This window comes from Pleurodeles waltl, chromosome 6 (genome assembly GCF_031143425.1).
Source record: "Pleurodeles waltl isolate 20211129_DDA chromosome 6, aPleWal1.hap1.20221129, whole genome shotgun sequence".
NCBI classification, from domain to species: Eukaryota; Metazoa; Chordata; class Amphibia; order Caudata; family Salamandridae; genus Pleurodeles; species Pleurodeles waltl.
In genome coordinates, this window is record NC_090445.1 from 1,543,846,151 (window position 1) to 1,543,864,670 (window position 18,520).

Consider the following 18,520-nt stretch of genomic DNA (forward strand, 5'->3'; position numbering starts at 1 on the left):
ACTATGCATGTCTTTCTTCACTTTTATTTAAACAGCCAGTTCAAAGTTCAACAGAGATACAAAAACTACAACACCCATGAAGCCATCATCTCCATGGCAGCCAGTGTCCAATCGCTACTCTCTCCGATGGTCTGTATATATATCCCTTGCTGTCATCACCCGTCCTCTTTCTTCACTGCTCGAGCATCGGTTAAGTCTCTTTGGCCCTTAGTGCCTCTTGAGTGCTTGTTCATTGCGTTTTTGAGTGTTTGATATAGCCTTCTGCCGGTATTGACTTTATTTACAGTATTTGTTATAGTGATGCTCACCGCTCGCGGTAGGCTTTTCTTTGCCTGAGTGCAGATTCCATTTTCAGTGACGCGTCGGGTCCACCAGAGGGCGCTCTTTCGTGCTTGCTGGTGTTCTGGAGCGCGTTTCCTAGTGTTTCAAGTCCCGATAAGTGAGCGATCGCTAGAGGGATAGCACAACAGGGGTTTTGAGCTTGAAGCTCATTATTAACCCCTCCAACCCCCGCAGAACACCGCTTCTGCGTTGAGGTCAACTCTTGACTGGGGGGCGGAGCGCGTTAACAAAAGCGCGCGCAGAGGCCGTTCGGTCGCTTCCTTTTTTAAAGGAGCGCGGGGCTGCCCTAGGCATTTCTACAGGGTGTTTCTCCTGTCTAACATCTGTCCACTGTGTCCCTAAAATGCAGTCCATACAGGACCATTATTTTTTCCCCAACCTGTCCCCAGGGGAAGGCCCTTCGCAATGCACTGTACTCCCTGAGGTGGATGTCTTGCTCACACAAGCCATAGCCAAGGCCCTGGCCCCTCTCAAAGAGAGTGTAGCAAAATTGTCCGGACAGGTATCTAAGGGGACAAGCATGTTTAGGGGGATGGGAAATGATCCTAAAGCATCAATGAACTTGACGGCTCCCAAGAAATTGCGCAAGCGCGACATAGGGCACCTGGAGGGCTTTGAACGCCTCACCGAAGCTTTTCGTAAGAGTGCACGCATTTTAAAGCTACCACCCTTCCAGGAGGGGTCTTGGCTTGGAAGACTAGTGAAGAGGTTCACCCCATATTAGACCCTGACGTGGGGTCACCCAAGAGGGGTGAGGGGGACACAGAGGGAGATTCCTCCTCTGACGAGGAGCAAGACTCCGGTCGTCCATGGCGTCCGGTTCCCACCACGCCAGGCCCGCAGTAGGCAGAGAACTCCAATTCAGAAATGTTTGACCCTGAGGGCATCTACCACCCTAGATCCCCTGAAGGGCGACTGGAGCAGAGGCTGGCTGAGTATGTTGCCATCAAGATACGGCAGCCTCTTGATAAAGAGGTTCGGTCCCATCTGAAGGCCGAATATCTGCGCCCTACATTGCCAGGCAAGGTAGTGGCAACTACGGACATAGATCCTAAGATGTGTACCTTCCTTGCGAAGTACAGTAAGGATCCCAAGAAGGGCATCAACCGGTCCTGGAGGGCATGCCAGGACAAACTGTTAGACGAGCTAGGACCCCTAACACGGATTATTCAATTGGCCGAGCATGCAAGGCACACGGATACCCCTTGCCGACGGATATTGTGGCTGGGTGGGCCCAGAGGGCGGTTTGCCTCCTGGGCAATGCCAACTGCGCCATCTCGCCAGAGGGGTGCTGTTCTTTACTTATCAAGATAGACCCCAAACTGAGGGAACTCTCTAACTCAGAGGCAGGGGCGATCGCCCAAGGTAACTTGTTTGGCGATCCATTCGTGAAAGAACTGGGCAAGTTTGTGGCTACTTTTTTGGCGCTTGACACGGCACAGTCCTCCATAAAGAACATTTTTCCTGAGAAGGTTTTTGGGGGGGGCTGAAGAGGCAGGGGTCGCTCCTCCGGCTGCCTATATCAACAAGGCCCCAGCAGCTACACCAACAGGAACAACGGATGGCGGGATGGCTACCAAGGTGCCTTCTTCCCCAACCGGGGTAGAGGAAAAAACAGAACAGGCAGAAGTGCCCGTGGCGGAGCTAACGCTCCAGGAGGCCCTAATGGTAAGGATTAGCCTTTCTTCCCCTCAAATTCTCAGAGGGAGATTGTGTTTTTTCACGCCCAAGTGGGCACATATAACCTCAGATGCATGGGTTTTACAGACAGTGATGGGTTTTCACATAGAGTTCTGGGGAACACCAATCCAAGAGGGGCTTCTGAGACCTTTGGTCTTTATGGATGTGGAATCCGCACTAATAGACTCAGAGGTTCAGGACCTCCTGTGAAAGTAGGCCATACGCAAGTCAGTCCTACATCCCAGGGGCTTTGTGAGCAATATCTTCCTGGTGGAGAAAAAGGACAAAGGATTCCGCTTGGTGATCAACCTCAACGCCTTCAACGAGTGGGCAGTCTACAGACAATTCAAAATGGAGGGCATTCATATGATCAGGAATCTCCTGTTGGAAGGGGATTGGATGATTCGTCTGGACCTCAACAAATTCACGTCCCTCCCCTTCGGCCTATCTTCAGGACCGTGGTGCTTCATGAAACTCCTCAAATCAGTGGTGGAGTACCTCTGGTCCCGGGGGATCCGTCTAATCATTTATCTCGACGATATCCTCCTGATGGATCAATCCCGTGCACAACTTCTATCCAATGCTTCCACGACTATTGCGCTCCTCCAGGACTTGGGGTTTGTGATAAACCAGCAGAAATTGGACCTCCTGCCCTCGCAGTCGCTGACCTTTCTGGGGTTCCTCGTAGACTCTAACACAGCCTCCCGATCTTGAAGATAACCAAGATCAGGAAGGAGTTGACGAAGGTCATGAGGCGCGACAGAATCTCACTCAGACAATTGGCCAGAGTGGTGGGACTTCTCTCATCCTCGATTCAAGCCATATTTCCGGGCCCTCTTCACTACAGGGCTCTTCAACGCCTGAAGGCTCATCACCTCCAGCGCGGACTAACTTATTCTGAGTTAATAACTCTTCCCCAAGAGGCGAGAAAGGAACTCCAGTGGTGGCTGGACCACATGGAGGCTTGGAATGGCAGAGTGATCTTTGGATACTTGCTGGATCTCGTCATAGAATCAGACACCAGGCTTTAGGGTTGGGGAGCCCGGTGTGGGGACATCTCGTTCGGTGGACGTTGGACCCCACGGAATCTCAGCCTACATATCAATTGTCTGGAGCTCCTGGCGGGATCCTTTGTAGTCAGGTCTCTGACTCGGGACAAGGTCCTTTGCCGTGCCCTTCTGAGGATGGACAATGTATCCGCAGTGTAGTACATAAATCCCCTAGGGGGCACTCGCTCGAGAGCCCTAGTGGAAGTGGCGAGGATTTTTGCCACTTTTGACTCCAGCAACAAATTTCGGTAACAGCGGAGTATCTTCCGGGCTCCCAGAACACACTGGCAGACTGAAACTCCAGATTTCTGGAGGATTCCAGCGACTGGCGGCAAGACAGAGGTGTATTTCTGGCACTCATGGAGCGCTGGGGTCCGTGTTCAGTGGATCTCTTTGCGTCCAGATGGAACACCCAACTACCGAGGTACTTCAGCTGGTGCCTGGATCCGGGGGCGGCAGCAGTGGATGTGTTCCTGCAGGATTGTGGGCGAAATCAGGGTTATGTGTTCCCCCCTTTCTTACTGATTCCAAGAGTTTCGCCCAAGTGCGTCATCAGGGGGCTATGGTGGTCCTGATAACCCCACTATGGAGGTCATAGGTGTGGTTTCTATCTCTGCTGGAGCTCTCTTGTGACTTTCCAATACTTCTCTCGGAATTCCTGACAATTCTCTTGGATCACGTGGGGCACCTTCACCCTCTGGTCCTTCAAGGCCATCTCAATCTGATGGCTTGGAAAATTACCGGTCTCGCTGGGAAGACAGCCGACTTTCAAAGGACACAGAAACATTCATCACACAAGCCTGGGCTCTGGGCACATGCAGGCGGTACAGGTCCGCCTGGAATTGCTGGGTTCGTTGGTGTGTGGAAAGGCACGTAGATCCCATCGGGGCCCAGGTTACAGATGTCATAAATTTTCTAGCAGAACCAGCGGAGGCTGGTTTGTCTTATTGCTTGATCAATTCTTTTAGATCTCCGATCTCGGCGGGACACCCCCCTGCTGAACAATTGCCCTGTGGGGGAACACCCATGGGTGTGCAAATTGCTAAAGGGTATCAGAATATCCAGACCTCTGGAACCCAGGTATTCAAAATTAGGGACGTCAATCAGGTTCTGCGTCTTTTGTCCTCATGGCTGGATAGCCAATAGCTCTTCCGGAAGGAACTGTCAGCAAAACTAGCTATGATGCTATGTCTCATCTCGTGCAAAAGGGTGTCTGACGTCAGAGCCCTTGATATATCAGCAATGGTTTTTTCTCCTGAGGGAGTGACCTTTACTGTATCCAGAGAGACCAAGTGTGATACCAGGCCGGTAACCTATCCAGCTTTTCCATGTGTGCCTAAATTGTGCTTTGTAAGGTGTCTGAACACATACGAAGAGGTGACAACCGAACATCGGCCACCTGGGGAAAGGCAATTGTTGATTTTGATAAACAAACCCTTTAGGGCAGGTTCCTCTCCTTCGATCGCTAGGTGGATCAGATGGGCTCTGATGGAAGTGGGAATCAATGTACAAATTTTTTGGGCACACTCCACTCGGGGTGCCATGGCTTCCAAGGCCGTCCAGGTAGGTGATAGGTTGGAAGACATCATGAACGCTGCTGATTGGTCATCAGAGTCTACTTTCAAAACGTTTAACTTTAAACCTATTCACGAAACAGCCTCTTTGGTGGTAAGTAAGCTTCAAACATGCATAATCCTCGCCTTAGATCCTGACATAGAATGAGAAATTTCCTAGCTTTTGAGAAGGAAAGTTTAAATTCTATTAAGGACACGTAGGCGAGGATTATCCCGCCCAACACAAGGGATGTGTCTCCCACCCGAGAGCTGATGGGTCACAACGTCATTGGAGGTGGTATCTGCATTTACAATGGTCAGATGATGAACCCTGGTTTGAATTTGTTTCCAACTTGATAGTGGGTTTGATGTTTTTAGTTTTGTTTCTGAAGGGGGAATGCATACCCTACAATGTATAGTTATCTCAACTGTTCAGACCTTTTTTTGAAGGAGGCACGTTCAACTTGCTCACAGTGTTACATTGTTCTCTTAGGATCGGAGGCAGCAGCAACTTGAGGATGCCTTAACTTCCTGTCGCAGTGAAGTCAAAGACGGACGACGATAGTAAGGAATATATATACAGACCGTCGGAGAGAATAGCGATTGGACACTGGTTGCCATGGAGATGATGGCTTCCTGGGTGTTGTAGTTTTTGAATCTCTGTTGAACTTTGAACTGGCTGTTTAAATAAAAGTGAAGAAAGACATGCATAATCCTCGCCTCTGTGTCCTTAATAGAATTGAAACTTTCCTTCTCCATAGCTAGGACATTTCTCACTTGTGATCAGTGCAAGTCTATTAGCATATTTCTTTTTTTCATAGGATCGGACAATAAGGGAGCATGAATGATTCAGAAGTTCGCAGACAACGTGGTTGTTCCAGATTCAGCCGGAGGCTGCAGTTCAGAGTTCTTCGTAAGGGACTTATGGAGATTCCAGTTCGTTGGGATTCAGGTTGAAATATTCTTTTGTTGCAAAGAAAGAGGAAGGACTAAGATTGCAGAGACATTTATATGGAGAACAGGCCTAGGATTGGGCATGATATGAACTATAAGTGGTATTGGGGAAAGTAGTTTTTTTGTGATTTTAATGTTGATTGGCTGCTGTCATGTTCTTGGTATAGAAAGACAAAGCATAATCCTCGCCTCTGTGTCCTTAATAGAATTGAAAATTATTGATGCACTAGCTAGAAAAAAATATATTTTGTGAGAGTAAGGCTGGAGACAAAGACTCTTCCTTCCAAGATTTGCCTCTTCTCTTCAATATGACAGTAACCGACATCATTCTGCAGGTCTGGCTAGGTTTAAAGCCTAACTTCAGTAATACAGAGCCCCGTGTATTTTGCTGACTAGTCTTCTTTTTATACCTATGACTTCCCTGTCACGGGGAGTTTTTTTTCCCTACGTATTTTATAGAGCTTCGGTGATGTGGGTTGGGCTTTAACGGGCGTGGCTAAATTACACCAAGTCACTCCCCCGATAACCAACACCTTTCACTTTTACTAGCACCACCTACGTTCCTTGAGCTCCTCCTTTTTGCTTGCTTAGTCCCTCCCATTTCCAGCCCTCTGTGCGCTGTTGCTATAGAGATGGTGCCATAAGTCCCGCCTTCACCCAGCCCCTCCTCTGTTGCTGTAGGGATTTTTGAGATGGGGTTCTTCGATTGGCAGAGCGGTGGTGTCTTGCTGTGTACTCGCGCACTCACGTGACGTACCCAAGATGGCCGCCTGGGTGTTTTGATGAATAATCCTGAGTAGTAGCAGCTCCGGACACCGCAGCTGTGTAGTGGGCCGATACAGGGGCAAGGAACTATACTGACAGCTGGGTACTGGTGCCACCTGAGCAAGGAGGCAGGCACACAGCGCAGCGGCACAACTTTGGACGCCGGGCGCCGACTGTCTCCCTCAGATCAAGCCAATCTGAGGGACGGTGGCCGTGGAGGCTCACCATCCTCCCCTCGCATCATGAGGCGCTGAGGAGGGCCGTGTAGCCGTGAACCCCCGCCCCACCGAGGCGGCACCCCCTTTGCAGCCATTAAAAGGAAAACCATGGAAGAACTGAGCGCGGACGAGGTAAAGAAGTGCTGTCCGGACGCAGATCATGATTTAAAGGAGGGGGTACAGCTGTTTTTTTTCTGAGGGAGGTGAACACACCAGATGGGAGAAAGAGACTTGAGTAAGGTTAAGGGTAGTACAAGAAGCCGAGGAAGTAGGTTCAGTCATCTTCCACCACACGGAACCATTAGTCCGGTACCTCCCTCTGGTCCTGTCATCCTGCCCCCCCTCTCCCCACACCCTTAGAACCCGTAGTCCCCCCCAGGAACTGTCAGTCTGATCCCTTACTCTCGGATCTCATACTTTGCTCCATCCAACCGACCTGTCAGTGTACACCCTCCTGAACGGACAAGTCTATCCTGCCCCGGAGCTATCAGTTTCCCTTATTAGTTTGAGGTGTTCACTTGGTTCTGCAGAACTGTCATCATGATCTTCCGGAGCTGTCACTTACTGCCTAATTCACCCCCCCAGCTGTCACTGTTTTGCTGTCCACTTGCTGCTCTGTTATCCCCGCCCCGTGCTTCGCTCTGGGATCTAACTCTGCACTCCCAACCAGATTGAGTTGTTATCCTGCGCTACCCTGTCATGGCTACCCCTCTGTTTGACCGCCAAATGCGCAATAGTAAGTTTACACCACCTACACATCCGAGTTGTCACTGTACTTACTTACCTTGTCACTGAGCTTCCTCGACTTGTTACTCTGTACCTCTTTGCCTTAGAACTCCCACTTGGGCCCTCCCTTCAGCGCAGTCAGTTTCCTTACATCTTTGAGCTGTCACAGGGGTGTAGGATTCCTATAGCCCGACACCCAGGACATATTGTTTGAGGTAAAGGACAACAAGTTTTCATGCTTATTTTGTCCTTGGGGCAAGCAGGCCCAACCCTCTGCAGCAGAAACCCTTCAGCTGCCAGTTTACAGTACCACATTATGGAGCAGGAAAGGGAATTTTCTGCAGTTGAGGTAATATTGGTGTCCATATGTTTATGCTGTTTAAGCTTGTATTTATGGTTCATTAATGCAAACCCTTTATAATTAGGGTGAGCGCTCTATAAATACATGTTGTAAGGTCGGATTGCTCAACTGACAGTGGTTCCTGTAAACACATTTCTACACACACATTTGCAAAGTTTAACAATATGAGGCTACATGTAATGCTCCCAGAATGTTCTGTGATTAGATTCAAATATTTACAGAAGCTTGAAAGCAAGAGTAATGCTTGTTTGCGTCTAAAATAAAATGTTCACAAAAACCAGAAAAAAAAAACATTTTGCTAAAATACACTGTGAAATTTAGGTGCCATTTCTTTGACGATCCCTTCAGTAAAATGTTTTAATGAATGCTGGTATTAACAAAAAATATTCATAATGGAAAATCATTGAGTCTAGTTTCAACAAGATGAGGGCAAACATGAAAATAAACAAGCATTGGCGAAGTCAATAGGTTTGAAATGTGTAGTCAGTTTTTTGGTTTTGTCCATGCACGCCTTATTTTGACATGGCTTTTGGAAAACGTTATTGTTGTGAGAGCTACCAGGCCCTCACCATTGTAGCAAACATTGGCAAAAGGCCAAAATATTTTTTGGCCTCAAAAAGCACACATTGTCACAGTATTTTCTGGCACTTAACAAAACGACTTTGTGTGCTGAAATGCTCCTTGGGAAAGATCATATTGCTGTACCTTACAGTGAAGCCAGCCAATAGATGAATAGAAAGAGGGAGAATTTTAATAAACACAAAAGGTCTTGGTTAACGCCAGATCTAATTAGGAGCCCAATTGTCACAAAAGTGCACCCATTGTATATGTCTTTGTATAAGTGCAGATTTACATAATTCATGAATTCAAAATAATTTACCGAAGTAGATTAGGAAATCATGCTTCTAGAAAATATTTGTGAACTGTATTTTAGCACGAGAAAATATGCATGTGTAGATTTGCTCATGCGAAAATAAGTTGACTGCTTAAAAGTTCACTGTCCCTCCAACCACTTTTTTTCCCAACTCTGAGATAAGTTTTACTTCTGCCATTGTCAGGAGTAAATATCCAACGTTTACCAGTATGGGAAACGATTAGAGAAGAGCTGGTGAAAACCCATAAAACATGCAAGTTTAAAAGGCTTTCACAGACTCAAAAGGACATTCCAACCCTGGAACTTCTGCTTACCGCTGCCTCCAGCCCCAGTATGTAGATCTGCAGAAAGGCGGCAAAACAATTAAATTGCTAGTATTTAAACCCTACTGTAGTCCTAGCCCTGGCATAATCCGAGAGGCTGTTATTAGAGCTCTTAAGTAATGAGATTGCTGCCACAATATGTACCCACTCTACATGGCACCGAATGGACAAGTAGATATATATTTTTTAACAGAACAAGTAGATTTATGAAGGAACGTGTCCTCTGGACAAGTAGATATTTTATTAAATTCCACACCCCTGGGGCTGTCATGCCCCTTATTTCCCCCTTAAGGCGTTTACTGTGCGTCCTCTTTCCCTAGAGCTTCACCTCTGCATATTAGGGCTCTGCAGCTGAGTTGTTAATTCGGTACTGAAAATAGGGAAAATAATAATCTAGAATTTCATAAATTGATGGTCGGGGGCTGGCAGCAGAAAGGGAGCAGTGTCTGACAGTCATCATATACATTTAAATTCTTATGTACCTTGCTCATAAGAAATTGGCAACAACGACAAATGTGACACAGTCTGTTGTAGCTTAATTGATAACATATTGCATTTTCAAATACTTTAGAAGTTTAAGGCACCTCCTGTGGAGATCTTTGTGTACACAGCACGTCCCAGGATATAATAAATGTAAAATAACTCTGGTGGCTGTGCATTGCTGGAGAGAGCTCTTTGCAGTATAGTAAATAGCTTTGACTTCTTGTAACATAGCACAGAGGTTTACCGTGCCTGCTGCCAAACATAGTATGTATCTTACAGGTTATAGATTTGTATTTTATGTTGCTAGTTTGACGGTTAGTGCTTGCTTTTCAAAGATATTTATTTTACCACATTTTATTAAACATATTGCCTAGAGCATCATAGCCATAGCACCTACATGTAGGTATTATTCATTCTGAAACAGTGCAGTAGCAATGGATAAACAATCATTCGACTTTACAAAGTTCAAATTTGACTAATTTTCTTAATAATATGCAGCTTTAGCACCTTCAGCTCTTTACAGTGATCCATCAGTCAGGTTCCTTCTCTGCCAGATATCACCTCCAGGGTTCACAAATGTCTTATGTGGCGGTATGTCTGCTGCAGCAGTGTACTATAGATTCAGATTTCGGGTTGTATGAGACTTAGGGCATGATTCCTACTTTGGCGGGCGGCGGTCGCCGCCCGCCAAGCGGGAACCGCCAGAAGACCGTACCGCGGTCAAAAGACCGCGGCGGTCATTCTGACTTTCCCGCTGGGCTGGCGGGCGACCGCCAAAAGGCCGCCCCCCAGCGGGAAAGCACCAGCAACGAGGAAGTCGGCTCCGAATGGAGCCGGCGGAGTTGCTGGTGTGCGACGGGTGCAGTTGCACCCGTCGCGATTTTCAGTGTCTGCTAGGCAGACACTGAAAATCAATGTGGGGCCCTGTTAGGGGGCCCCACGACACCCGTTCCCGCCAGCCTGGTTCTGGCGGTGAAAACCGCCAGAACCAGGCTGGCGGGAAGGGGGTCGGAATCCCCATGGCGGCGCTGCTTGCAGCGCCGCCGTGGAGGATTCACAGGGGCAGGGGAAAACCGGCGGGAAACCGCCGGTTTCCCTTTTCTGACCGCGTCAATTGCCCTTGATGCACCGCCAGCCTGTTGGCGGTGCATCCTCCAACCCCGGGTTAGAATCACCCCCTTAGTTTTCATCAAGGCTTCCGTTTTAGGGGATGCTCCTCTGCTCCAGGACATGGCCACCCTGCATTTCCCATTAACAGTACAATGGCTTTACATTTTCTAATACTTTTTGGAACTAATTCCATGTATTTAGGGATTGCTATTAGTGGATCGGTCTTCAATGGTGGCTCTGTCATCTCGTTCACTATCTGAATCAGCTGATAGCAAAAGTTAATAATCATTGGGCATCCCCATTGTAAATGAAGAAAGTCTGCCTCTGGAGCTGACCATCTAGCGCATGCAGCATTTTCTCTCCCACAGTATTTGAACATATTAAGCAGCGTGCAGTACTGTCTGTGCAAAAACTTAAAATTAATGAATCTGCATCATTCATCAACACCTCCTTAGTGTGACCACAACAGTATTCCCATTGTGCATCTGATAGACTTATTCCTAAACCCTGTGACTATTTATCTCTGTAACAACACCTTTCAGTTGACATGTCATTCGTAACTGTGTTATACATTATAATGACTATTTTCCTAGGGGCCGGGCCCGTGGCAACTAGTGTCAGTAATTTCTATGTGTCTGGCTCTTGGGGGTATTATAGGAGTTCTTCTTTTACTGTTTCCCTTAGCCTGTGATTTAGGAATATATCTATGTGCGTGGAATGGCCCTTATTCAGGTAATCTATATTTGAGATAAATCGTTTCAGTGTATAGGTTTCCCAAGAGGGCAAATTTACTTTGTGTAATCCTTTTACCATTAATAATTCACAGCTGAGAGCTAGTTTGGGATTCCAAACTAATTTTGTGGTGAGTAGATCGTGTCTACCAATCTTGGCAAATCTGACACACTACTATTAATCATATGGATTTCATCACATGGTCTAACTGGAGCTTTCTTGATCAGGTTGACCAAAGTATGGGGACTCGGCAGGCCTGTTCTACATCTCATTGTGGAACTTGCCTACTGAAAGGGAACCAGCATATGACAAATTTCCTGCACTATCAAATATTACATTTTAAAATTCGGCGTTGCAGAGGCACACTCCTTACATAGTTCATGAAGAGTGTCCCAGCTAATATACTGCTGCATGCCAGCCAATGGAGTGTAATTAATAATGATTAAAGTTGGATATTAGTGGTACAGGAATATTGTGGAACACAGATAACAACCATTTATAAGGTCAGCCATTTTTTATGTCTTGTGCTTTTGATTGAGGAGCACAACACTTCTGATTCTACATTTTCCACCCATGCAAGTGTTAGCTCCTCCAAATATTATTGAATGTTTTTCTTTTGTCACATATTTAGTTATATAGTTAGGCATAATATTTGGAAAATTCAGATATTTCATTATTATCCTCTGTGTTTATGCTGACCATGTATTCAGCCGCCCACTTAAGTTTAACTATGGCAACCAGTGTACATCAAAGTCTCCCTCTTTCCCATATGCTGTGGCAGTGGAATATTTCTACAAATATTTTACTTTTTGGTTTGCTTAATCCTGCAATATTAAAACGCATTCCATATGGTTGACAACTACGTCCTTAGTCACCTTGAAATATGACATCTAATAGAGACTTTTAGCTGTAGATTCCTTACCTTAGAATATTCCCCATGCATCGGACCTGGAAACTTGTGATGAGCAGTACCGCTGCTCGCCCGTACGTGTTGTCATTCAGCTCTGCCCTTCATTGTCAGGGTTGTCAGCGCGGTGTCTATATAGGCGCCACCCCTTCCTCTGAAATCAATTCTTCTCTTTCCACACTAGTCAGCATAGATCTGGAGAGAGCTACCCCATTCCCTTTTTGAATGACCTTTCTTAAAATACTTTTTGAGACTTTGTCTCCTGGTGAGGATGTCACCAAAGAAGTCACAAACCACATTTGGTTTGTCTTTGTTGTTAGGAGTGCTAGTCTGACGCCATCCTGTAGAAGAGCCTGAGGTCATCTGTTATGAGGATCTTGTTGATGCCAGTGGGCTGGACACCTCCCCAGACACTGGTCTGGTCTCTCCACCTACTGTGGCTCCAGAGGAGGGTGCCTCATTCGAAGTGGTTGTGCGGAAAGCGGCTCAGGTCCTGGACCTTATGCTACCCTCGGTTGCAGTTGAGACAAATGTCTTGGCAGAGGTGTTTTAGTGTGGAATTGTCTCCCCCAAACCATTACTCCCATATAATGGCGCCCTTAAGAACGTCCTAATCAGGGCCTGGTCCAAGCCCTGTGCAGGGGCTTCTGTGTATAGTACAATTGTTTGTCACCATTGCCCTGCCCAAGGAGACCCGCAGTTTTCTCACCCAGCACCCCACTCCAGAGAGCTTGGTGGTCCAGGCCTCGACCTCCAAAATCAACCTCCGTGCATTCCCACCACCCCACCTATTAGCGATTCCAAAAGGCTGGATACCTTAGGGACTCTGCCAGCCTGGCACTGTGGGCAGTGAACATTGCGTGCCTATTGGGCCAATAATCCAATACAATCTGGGATTTTGTTGTGCAAGTGTGGCTCACAGTCTGGGGGGGGGGGGGGTTGAGCCATAGTCTTCCAAGCAATTGCTGATGGGAGGAAGTAACCAAGTTCATTGTAAGATGTGGGCTAGACCCAACAGATTCTCTGGGTAGAGCAATTTCATCGTCTTTGGCCCTTTGGTGCCATGCTTAGCTGAGAACTACTGGCTTTTTGTGGATATCCAAGCCTGGCACAAGGATATGCTCTTTGGTGGCTTCTGTCTGTTTGGAGAGAAAGCGGACTCGGCGCTGAATCGCATTAAGGCAGCAGGGCTACAGCCAGGTCCTGGGACCTTTCCCTAGACCCTTTCCCACCCATCTGCTTTTGTGGGCGTGGAAGGGGCTTTCAACCATGTCTCTACACTTCAGCCACCACACCAGTAAGTTTCACAATCTTTTCATGGCTGAGTACGAAGACCACGTGGGACAGGCAGTCCGGGTGTCAGGTCAGTCCACCTCCCCCTGGCAGCCACATCCTCCAAATGCCTTTACTTTGCCCTCCGCTCCGACCATGATTGGCATCTAGTGGGGGCAGGAAACGCCATTACCTGCACCACTGGATATCCATAACACCTGACAGTTGGTTTTTGCAGCTCATCCAAAGGAGCTACTCCCTCCCATTTGTGACCACTCCTCTACCCATGCTGCCCACTTGCAACATTCTGATGGAGGACCACCTGTCCTTTCTCCATCAAGAAGTGCTGGTTCTCTTGGCCAACAGAGCCATAGAAAAGGTGCTGGCATCAGAAGAATTTTGTGGTTGCTGTTCCCAGTACTATCTGGTGCCCAAAAAGGAAAAAGGCTTTAATTGTATTCTCGACCTGCTGTCTCTCAACCTCCTTATTGAAAAAGCAGAAGTCCAAAATGCTCATACTTGCACAAGTCCTGCCTGCCCTGGACCTGGGAGTCTGGATGGTAGTAGTGTATGTGCAGGCCGCATGCTTTCACATCCCAGTCCTCGCTGCCCACAGATATCACTTGTGGTTCATGGTGGGTAAAGTCCACTTTCAGTTTGTTGTTCTCCCGTTTGGCCTTACAAGCATCCCACACGTGTTCACGAAAGAGATGGGGGTGGTCCCAGCTAACCTGCAGAGAATAGGTATTCCAGTCTTTACCTACCTCGATGATTGATTGGTGGGCTAACCCCTAGCAGTCATCTTCCACCTTCAGACTATGCTGGGGTTCACTATCAATGTGCCAAAGTGACACCTGACTCCCTTTATCAGATCCATTCTGAACACAGTACAGTTTTGGACTTATCCTTCTGAGCAGCAAGTCGATTCTGTTCTATTTTGACTTACAGAGCGTATGGCGATCCAATTGAAAAGAGGGCAAGCAACTGCAAGAAGAAGGAGCCCAATGAAAATGTATTTCATAACCAACCAGGGTTTTTTTTTTTGAGTTTTCAAAAGCCTAGCTCCATTGTCCATAGCTCGAAGGGTCAGAGAAAGGGAGTTACAGAGTTTGGCTACATTAAAACTAAAAGACCAACCTCCACTTCTAGCTCTTCTAATGCTGGGGAGGTGGGTGTTGGTAGATCTTAAGGGCCTATTGGGGGTGTAAGGATCAGCAAGCTGGTGTGGCCCACGTAGGGCTCTATGTGTGATGCAGAGTGATTTAAATTCAGTCCTTCACGTGACCAGGAGACAATGGGGGTCTGCCGGCCCTTGTCCGGCTGACTCAAAACTGGAGATTGCTAACCACAGCGGGTAGCAGCATTCTGCACTACTTGTAGTTTCCGAGTAACTGCTTTGGAAGCACCGAGTTGGAGTGAGTTGCTGTAGTCCAAGCGAGATAGAATCAATACCTGGACAACCAGTCTTTCAGTTTGGAGAAGTAGGGGCAGTACATGGAGTAACAATCTCTGGATTCCAAAACAGCTTCCTGATAATTTGGTGGCTTGGGTTTCCATAGAGAGAGTATTATCCAGCCATACTCCCAGACTTTTTATGGTTATGTTGGGGGCAGACGGGACCCGAAACATGCTGCCCATCCCAGGGACTGTTGGAAAAGAGGGGTGTTCCCAAGAATCATTAGCTTGGTTTTAGCTTCATTGAACTTAAGGCAAGAGTTATTCATTCAGTTGGCTCCTTTTTCAGACACAGTTCCAAGGTGGCTACAGAAGAACTTGAGTATGTAGTGAGAGAATAAACAGCTGAGCATCATCCGCGTAAGAGACTATGGACATCCCAGAGGGGGTTATAATGTCCGCCATTGGTTGCAGGTACAGATTAAACAGTGTGGGGCTAAGAGATGAATCCTGTGGCACCCCGCATGTGACCAGGAGAACAACAGAGGAGCTGGACCCGTCAAATAACTGAAAGGATCTATCAGTCAAGAAGGACCTGAGCCAGCCCAGTGCATTATCTGCGATCCCAGCCTTCTAGACCCTGTGGAGAAGAATATGGTGGTCAACGGGATTAAAGACTGCGCTGAGATCCAGAAATATAATGGTGACCATAACTCCTTGATATTATCTTTTTTTTCACCTCCTCCCCTACAGCTAAAAGAGTGGTTTTGCAGCTGTGTTTAGGCTGAAAGGTGGTTTAGGTAGGGTGGAGGAGGGAGTTGGCCTCAATAAATTCTGACAGATGGCTATCAACAGTTTTTTCTGCTACCTTACTTAGGTCTGGCACCAGAGAGATTGTCTGAAAATTCCCAGAGTCCAGGATATGATACTGATGTTTCATCCTCTATCCTGGATTTCAGGGAGACTGACACTGAGGGTACTGGGCCACATGGCTTCCTGTATCCTGCTTGTGACACATGCCAGTTGGCAGATGCAGGCTCTGCAGTGGGACCAGATGTTCAGTTGGGGCAGCATCAGGGAAATCTCTCCAACGTGGTCCAGATCTCAGAGGGAACTGCAAAACACCTGCTGTGGTGGCTAATGAAATGTGATTTGGTCAGTGGCAGACCATTCTCCCTTACCAAACCTGAACTGACGGTAATGACAGATGTGTTACCCTGCACTGGAGTGCCCATCTGGGAGAGCGGGATATGAGAGGTCTCTGGCAAATCTGGCCCCACATATCTGTTGATGCTCCGGGTGATTGGATTGACATTGAAAGCCTTTCTTCCTTCAGTCAAGGGAAGGTTAGTGCAGGTGTTTACAGACAACACCACTGCCATGTGGTACTGCCGCAAACAAGGCGGGGTGTGGTCGATGACCCTTTGTCAAGAGGCCTCTAACCATATCTGCAACAGCAGAGCATATCCCTAGTGGTTCAACACTTGGCCGGCTCTCTTAACGCCATAGCTGACAAACTAAGCCATCGATGCCTAGCGGATCACAAATGAAGTTTCCATCTAGAGGTGGCATAAGGTCTCTTCCAGGAGTGGGAAGACCCTTGCTTAGATCTTTGCTGAGAACGCGCAGGTCTTCAGTCTTGCACGCTGGAGTTTCCATGGCTGCTACCACTTGGAGATGCTTTTTATCTCGAGTGGTGCTCCGGCCACCTGCATGCCATTCCTGCCTTGAGTTCTCAAGAAGTTCAGGAACGACTGTACTCAAGTTATTCTTGTGGTGTCGTATTCAGCATGGAGAGTCTGATATCTGAGTTGGGGAGCATTAGCATCGGTCTTTCGATCTGGATGCCTCTTCGGGAAGATCTTCAGTTGCAGCCACAGGGAAGGGTTCTGCACCACATTCTGAAACTACTTAGCCTTCTTGCATGGAGATTGAGCAATGACAGGGCACAGCTTTCAACCTTCCATCCAAAGTCTGCAGTGTTAACTTGGCAGCCAAGTGTCCCTCCACCTAAGTGATATACACCTGTCTTTGGAGCAAGTTCGCAACATGGTGTACAAACTGATGCTGATCCCATGTCTGCGTCCTTTTCCCATTTTATTTTGTTTATTCTTTACTTGGGCTCTGCTTTCGGAACATTGAAGGGTTATCTTTCTGCCATCTTGACATTTTTGCGGCTGTCTGTCCAGCCACGCCTATTTAAATACCCTATTATACAAAGGTTCTTAAAAGGCCTCCAACATATATTTCCACCGGCTCCTTTTATTATGCCCCAGTGGGATTTGAATTTGGTTCTTATGTTCCTGATGTGCACTTCGTTTGAGCCGCTCCACAACTCTCCACTGAGACTCCTCACCATCATCAAAACTGCCTTTCTGGTGGTGATAACTTCTGCCTGGGGAGGGTCAGTGTGTTACAGGTACTGTCTGCACATCCTACATACCTTACCATCTACCTAGACTAGCTGGTCCTTCGGATTCAAGCATCCTTTTTACATAAGGTGGTAATTCCCTTTCTTGTAGACCAATCCATCACTCTGCCTACTCTCCATGCTCCACCTCATCCCTCTAAAGAAGAGGTGAGACTCAATCGGCTGGATCCAAAAAGAGTGTTGTTGTTCTACCTTACCAGCACAAAAGAGTTACGGGTGGACGATCAACTCTTTGTGCGGTACGTCAGAGCCAACAAATGAAAGGCAGTGCAATAGTGTACCATCTGAGGATGGATAGTACTCTGCATCAAGATCTGCTACGAATGTGCCAAAAACAACTTCCATGAAGCATTCAAACTGATTCTACCAGAGTCAAGGATGCTGCGACTAAGTTAGCCCACAGAGTTTCTGGATGTCTGTCAGGCGGTAACATGGGCTTCATTGCCCACATTAACGAAGCACTACTGCCTGGACATTCAGGTCCAGCGTGACAGTCACTTTGCCCTTTGTCCTACAGGACTTTTTGTCTAATCTGTTTTGCAGCCCCACCTCCGAGGATGGTATTGCTTGGGTTTCTATCCTAAGGTAAGGAATCTGTGGCTAGAAGTCTCTGTCAGATGAACAGATTATTTATGTCCAGTACCACCTTATCTGGTAGAGACTCCATCTATATGCAGATCCCTTACCGATCCTCCAATACTCCCTACTGTCCGAACTGATAATAGAGCAAAGGGTTGTACCCTTCAAGGTCCTTTAAGGGCCCTAGTTTAATGCACCAGTAGTCAGTGTTCCACATGGCTCCACGCCTCAAGCGTAGAAAGCCAAGAAAAGAAAATGATGTCAGTGCGCTTGGGTGATAGGCACTGCACACGTCACTTCATTTATGGACACCACGCGAAGCTGAATTACTCCACCTACCGGCGTGCGGGGGTATTACTCAACAAAAGATTTCAGATCCAGTGTGATGCCTGAGGAATATTTTAAGATAAGGAATTTGTGGCTTGATAGTCCATACCATATAAAGTGGTATGGTCTGTCTAATTTCTTTGAACACTGTGTCTAGCAACATAGTGTGCTGAAATCTCCATAACATCTCTGTTAATGACAAGACCACTGGTGAGTGGTCAGAGTGTATGTGGTAAGCGCTCTGCCTTAGTTTCCCACCATGTTACGTCTTTCTTTCCTAATCAAAAATCCAGTCTACAGGCTAATCCAGGTACCGCTGAATGGTATGTGTACTCATGCCTCACGCCTTTTCTGATCCTCCAACTGACCTGCAGTTCATAGTGTTCATCATTTCTAGTAAGCCAGTCTGTGCCCAGCATGTTGCTTTTCTCTGATGTTG

The 18,520-nt window shown here is 47.2% G+C and overlaps 1 protein-coding gene across 2 annotated transcripts in view; it reads left to right on the forward strand.

The window, feature by feature from the left end:
• The first annotated feature begins 6,310 nt into the window (after positions 1–6,310).
• The window catches only part of UBE4B (ubiquitination factor E4B), a 658,693-nt gene continuing 646,483 nt past the window's right edge, over positions 6,311–18,520 (forward strand). The window contains exon 1 of one of the 2 annotated variants that reach the window (XM_069241178.1): positions 6,311–6,693. In XM_069241178.1, coding sequence (XP_069097279.1) covers positions 6,670–6,693 — 24 coding nt within the window. In that variant the 5' untranslated portion in view covers positions 6,311–6,669. The remainder of the gene's footprint in view (positions 6,694–18,520) is intronic. The other variant, XM_069241179.1, reaches the window with a different exon arrangement.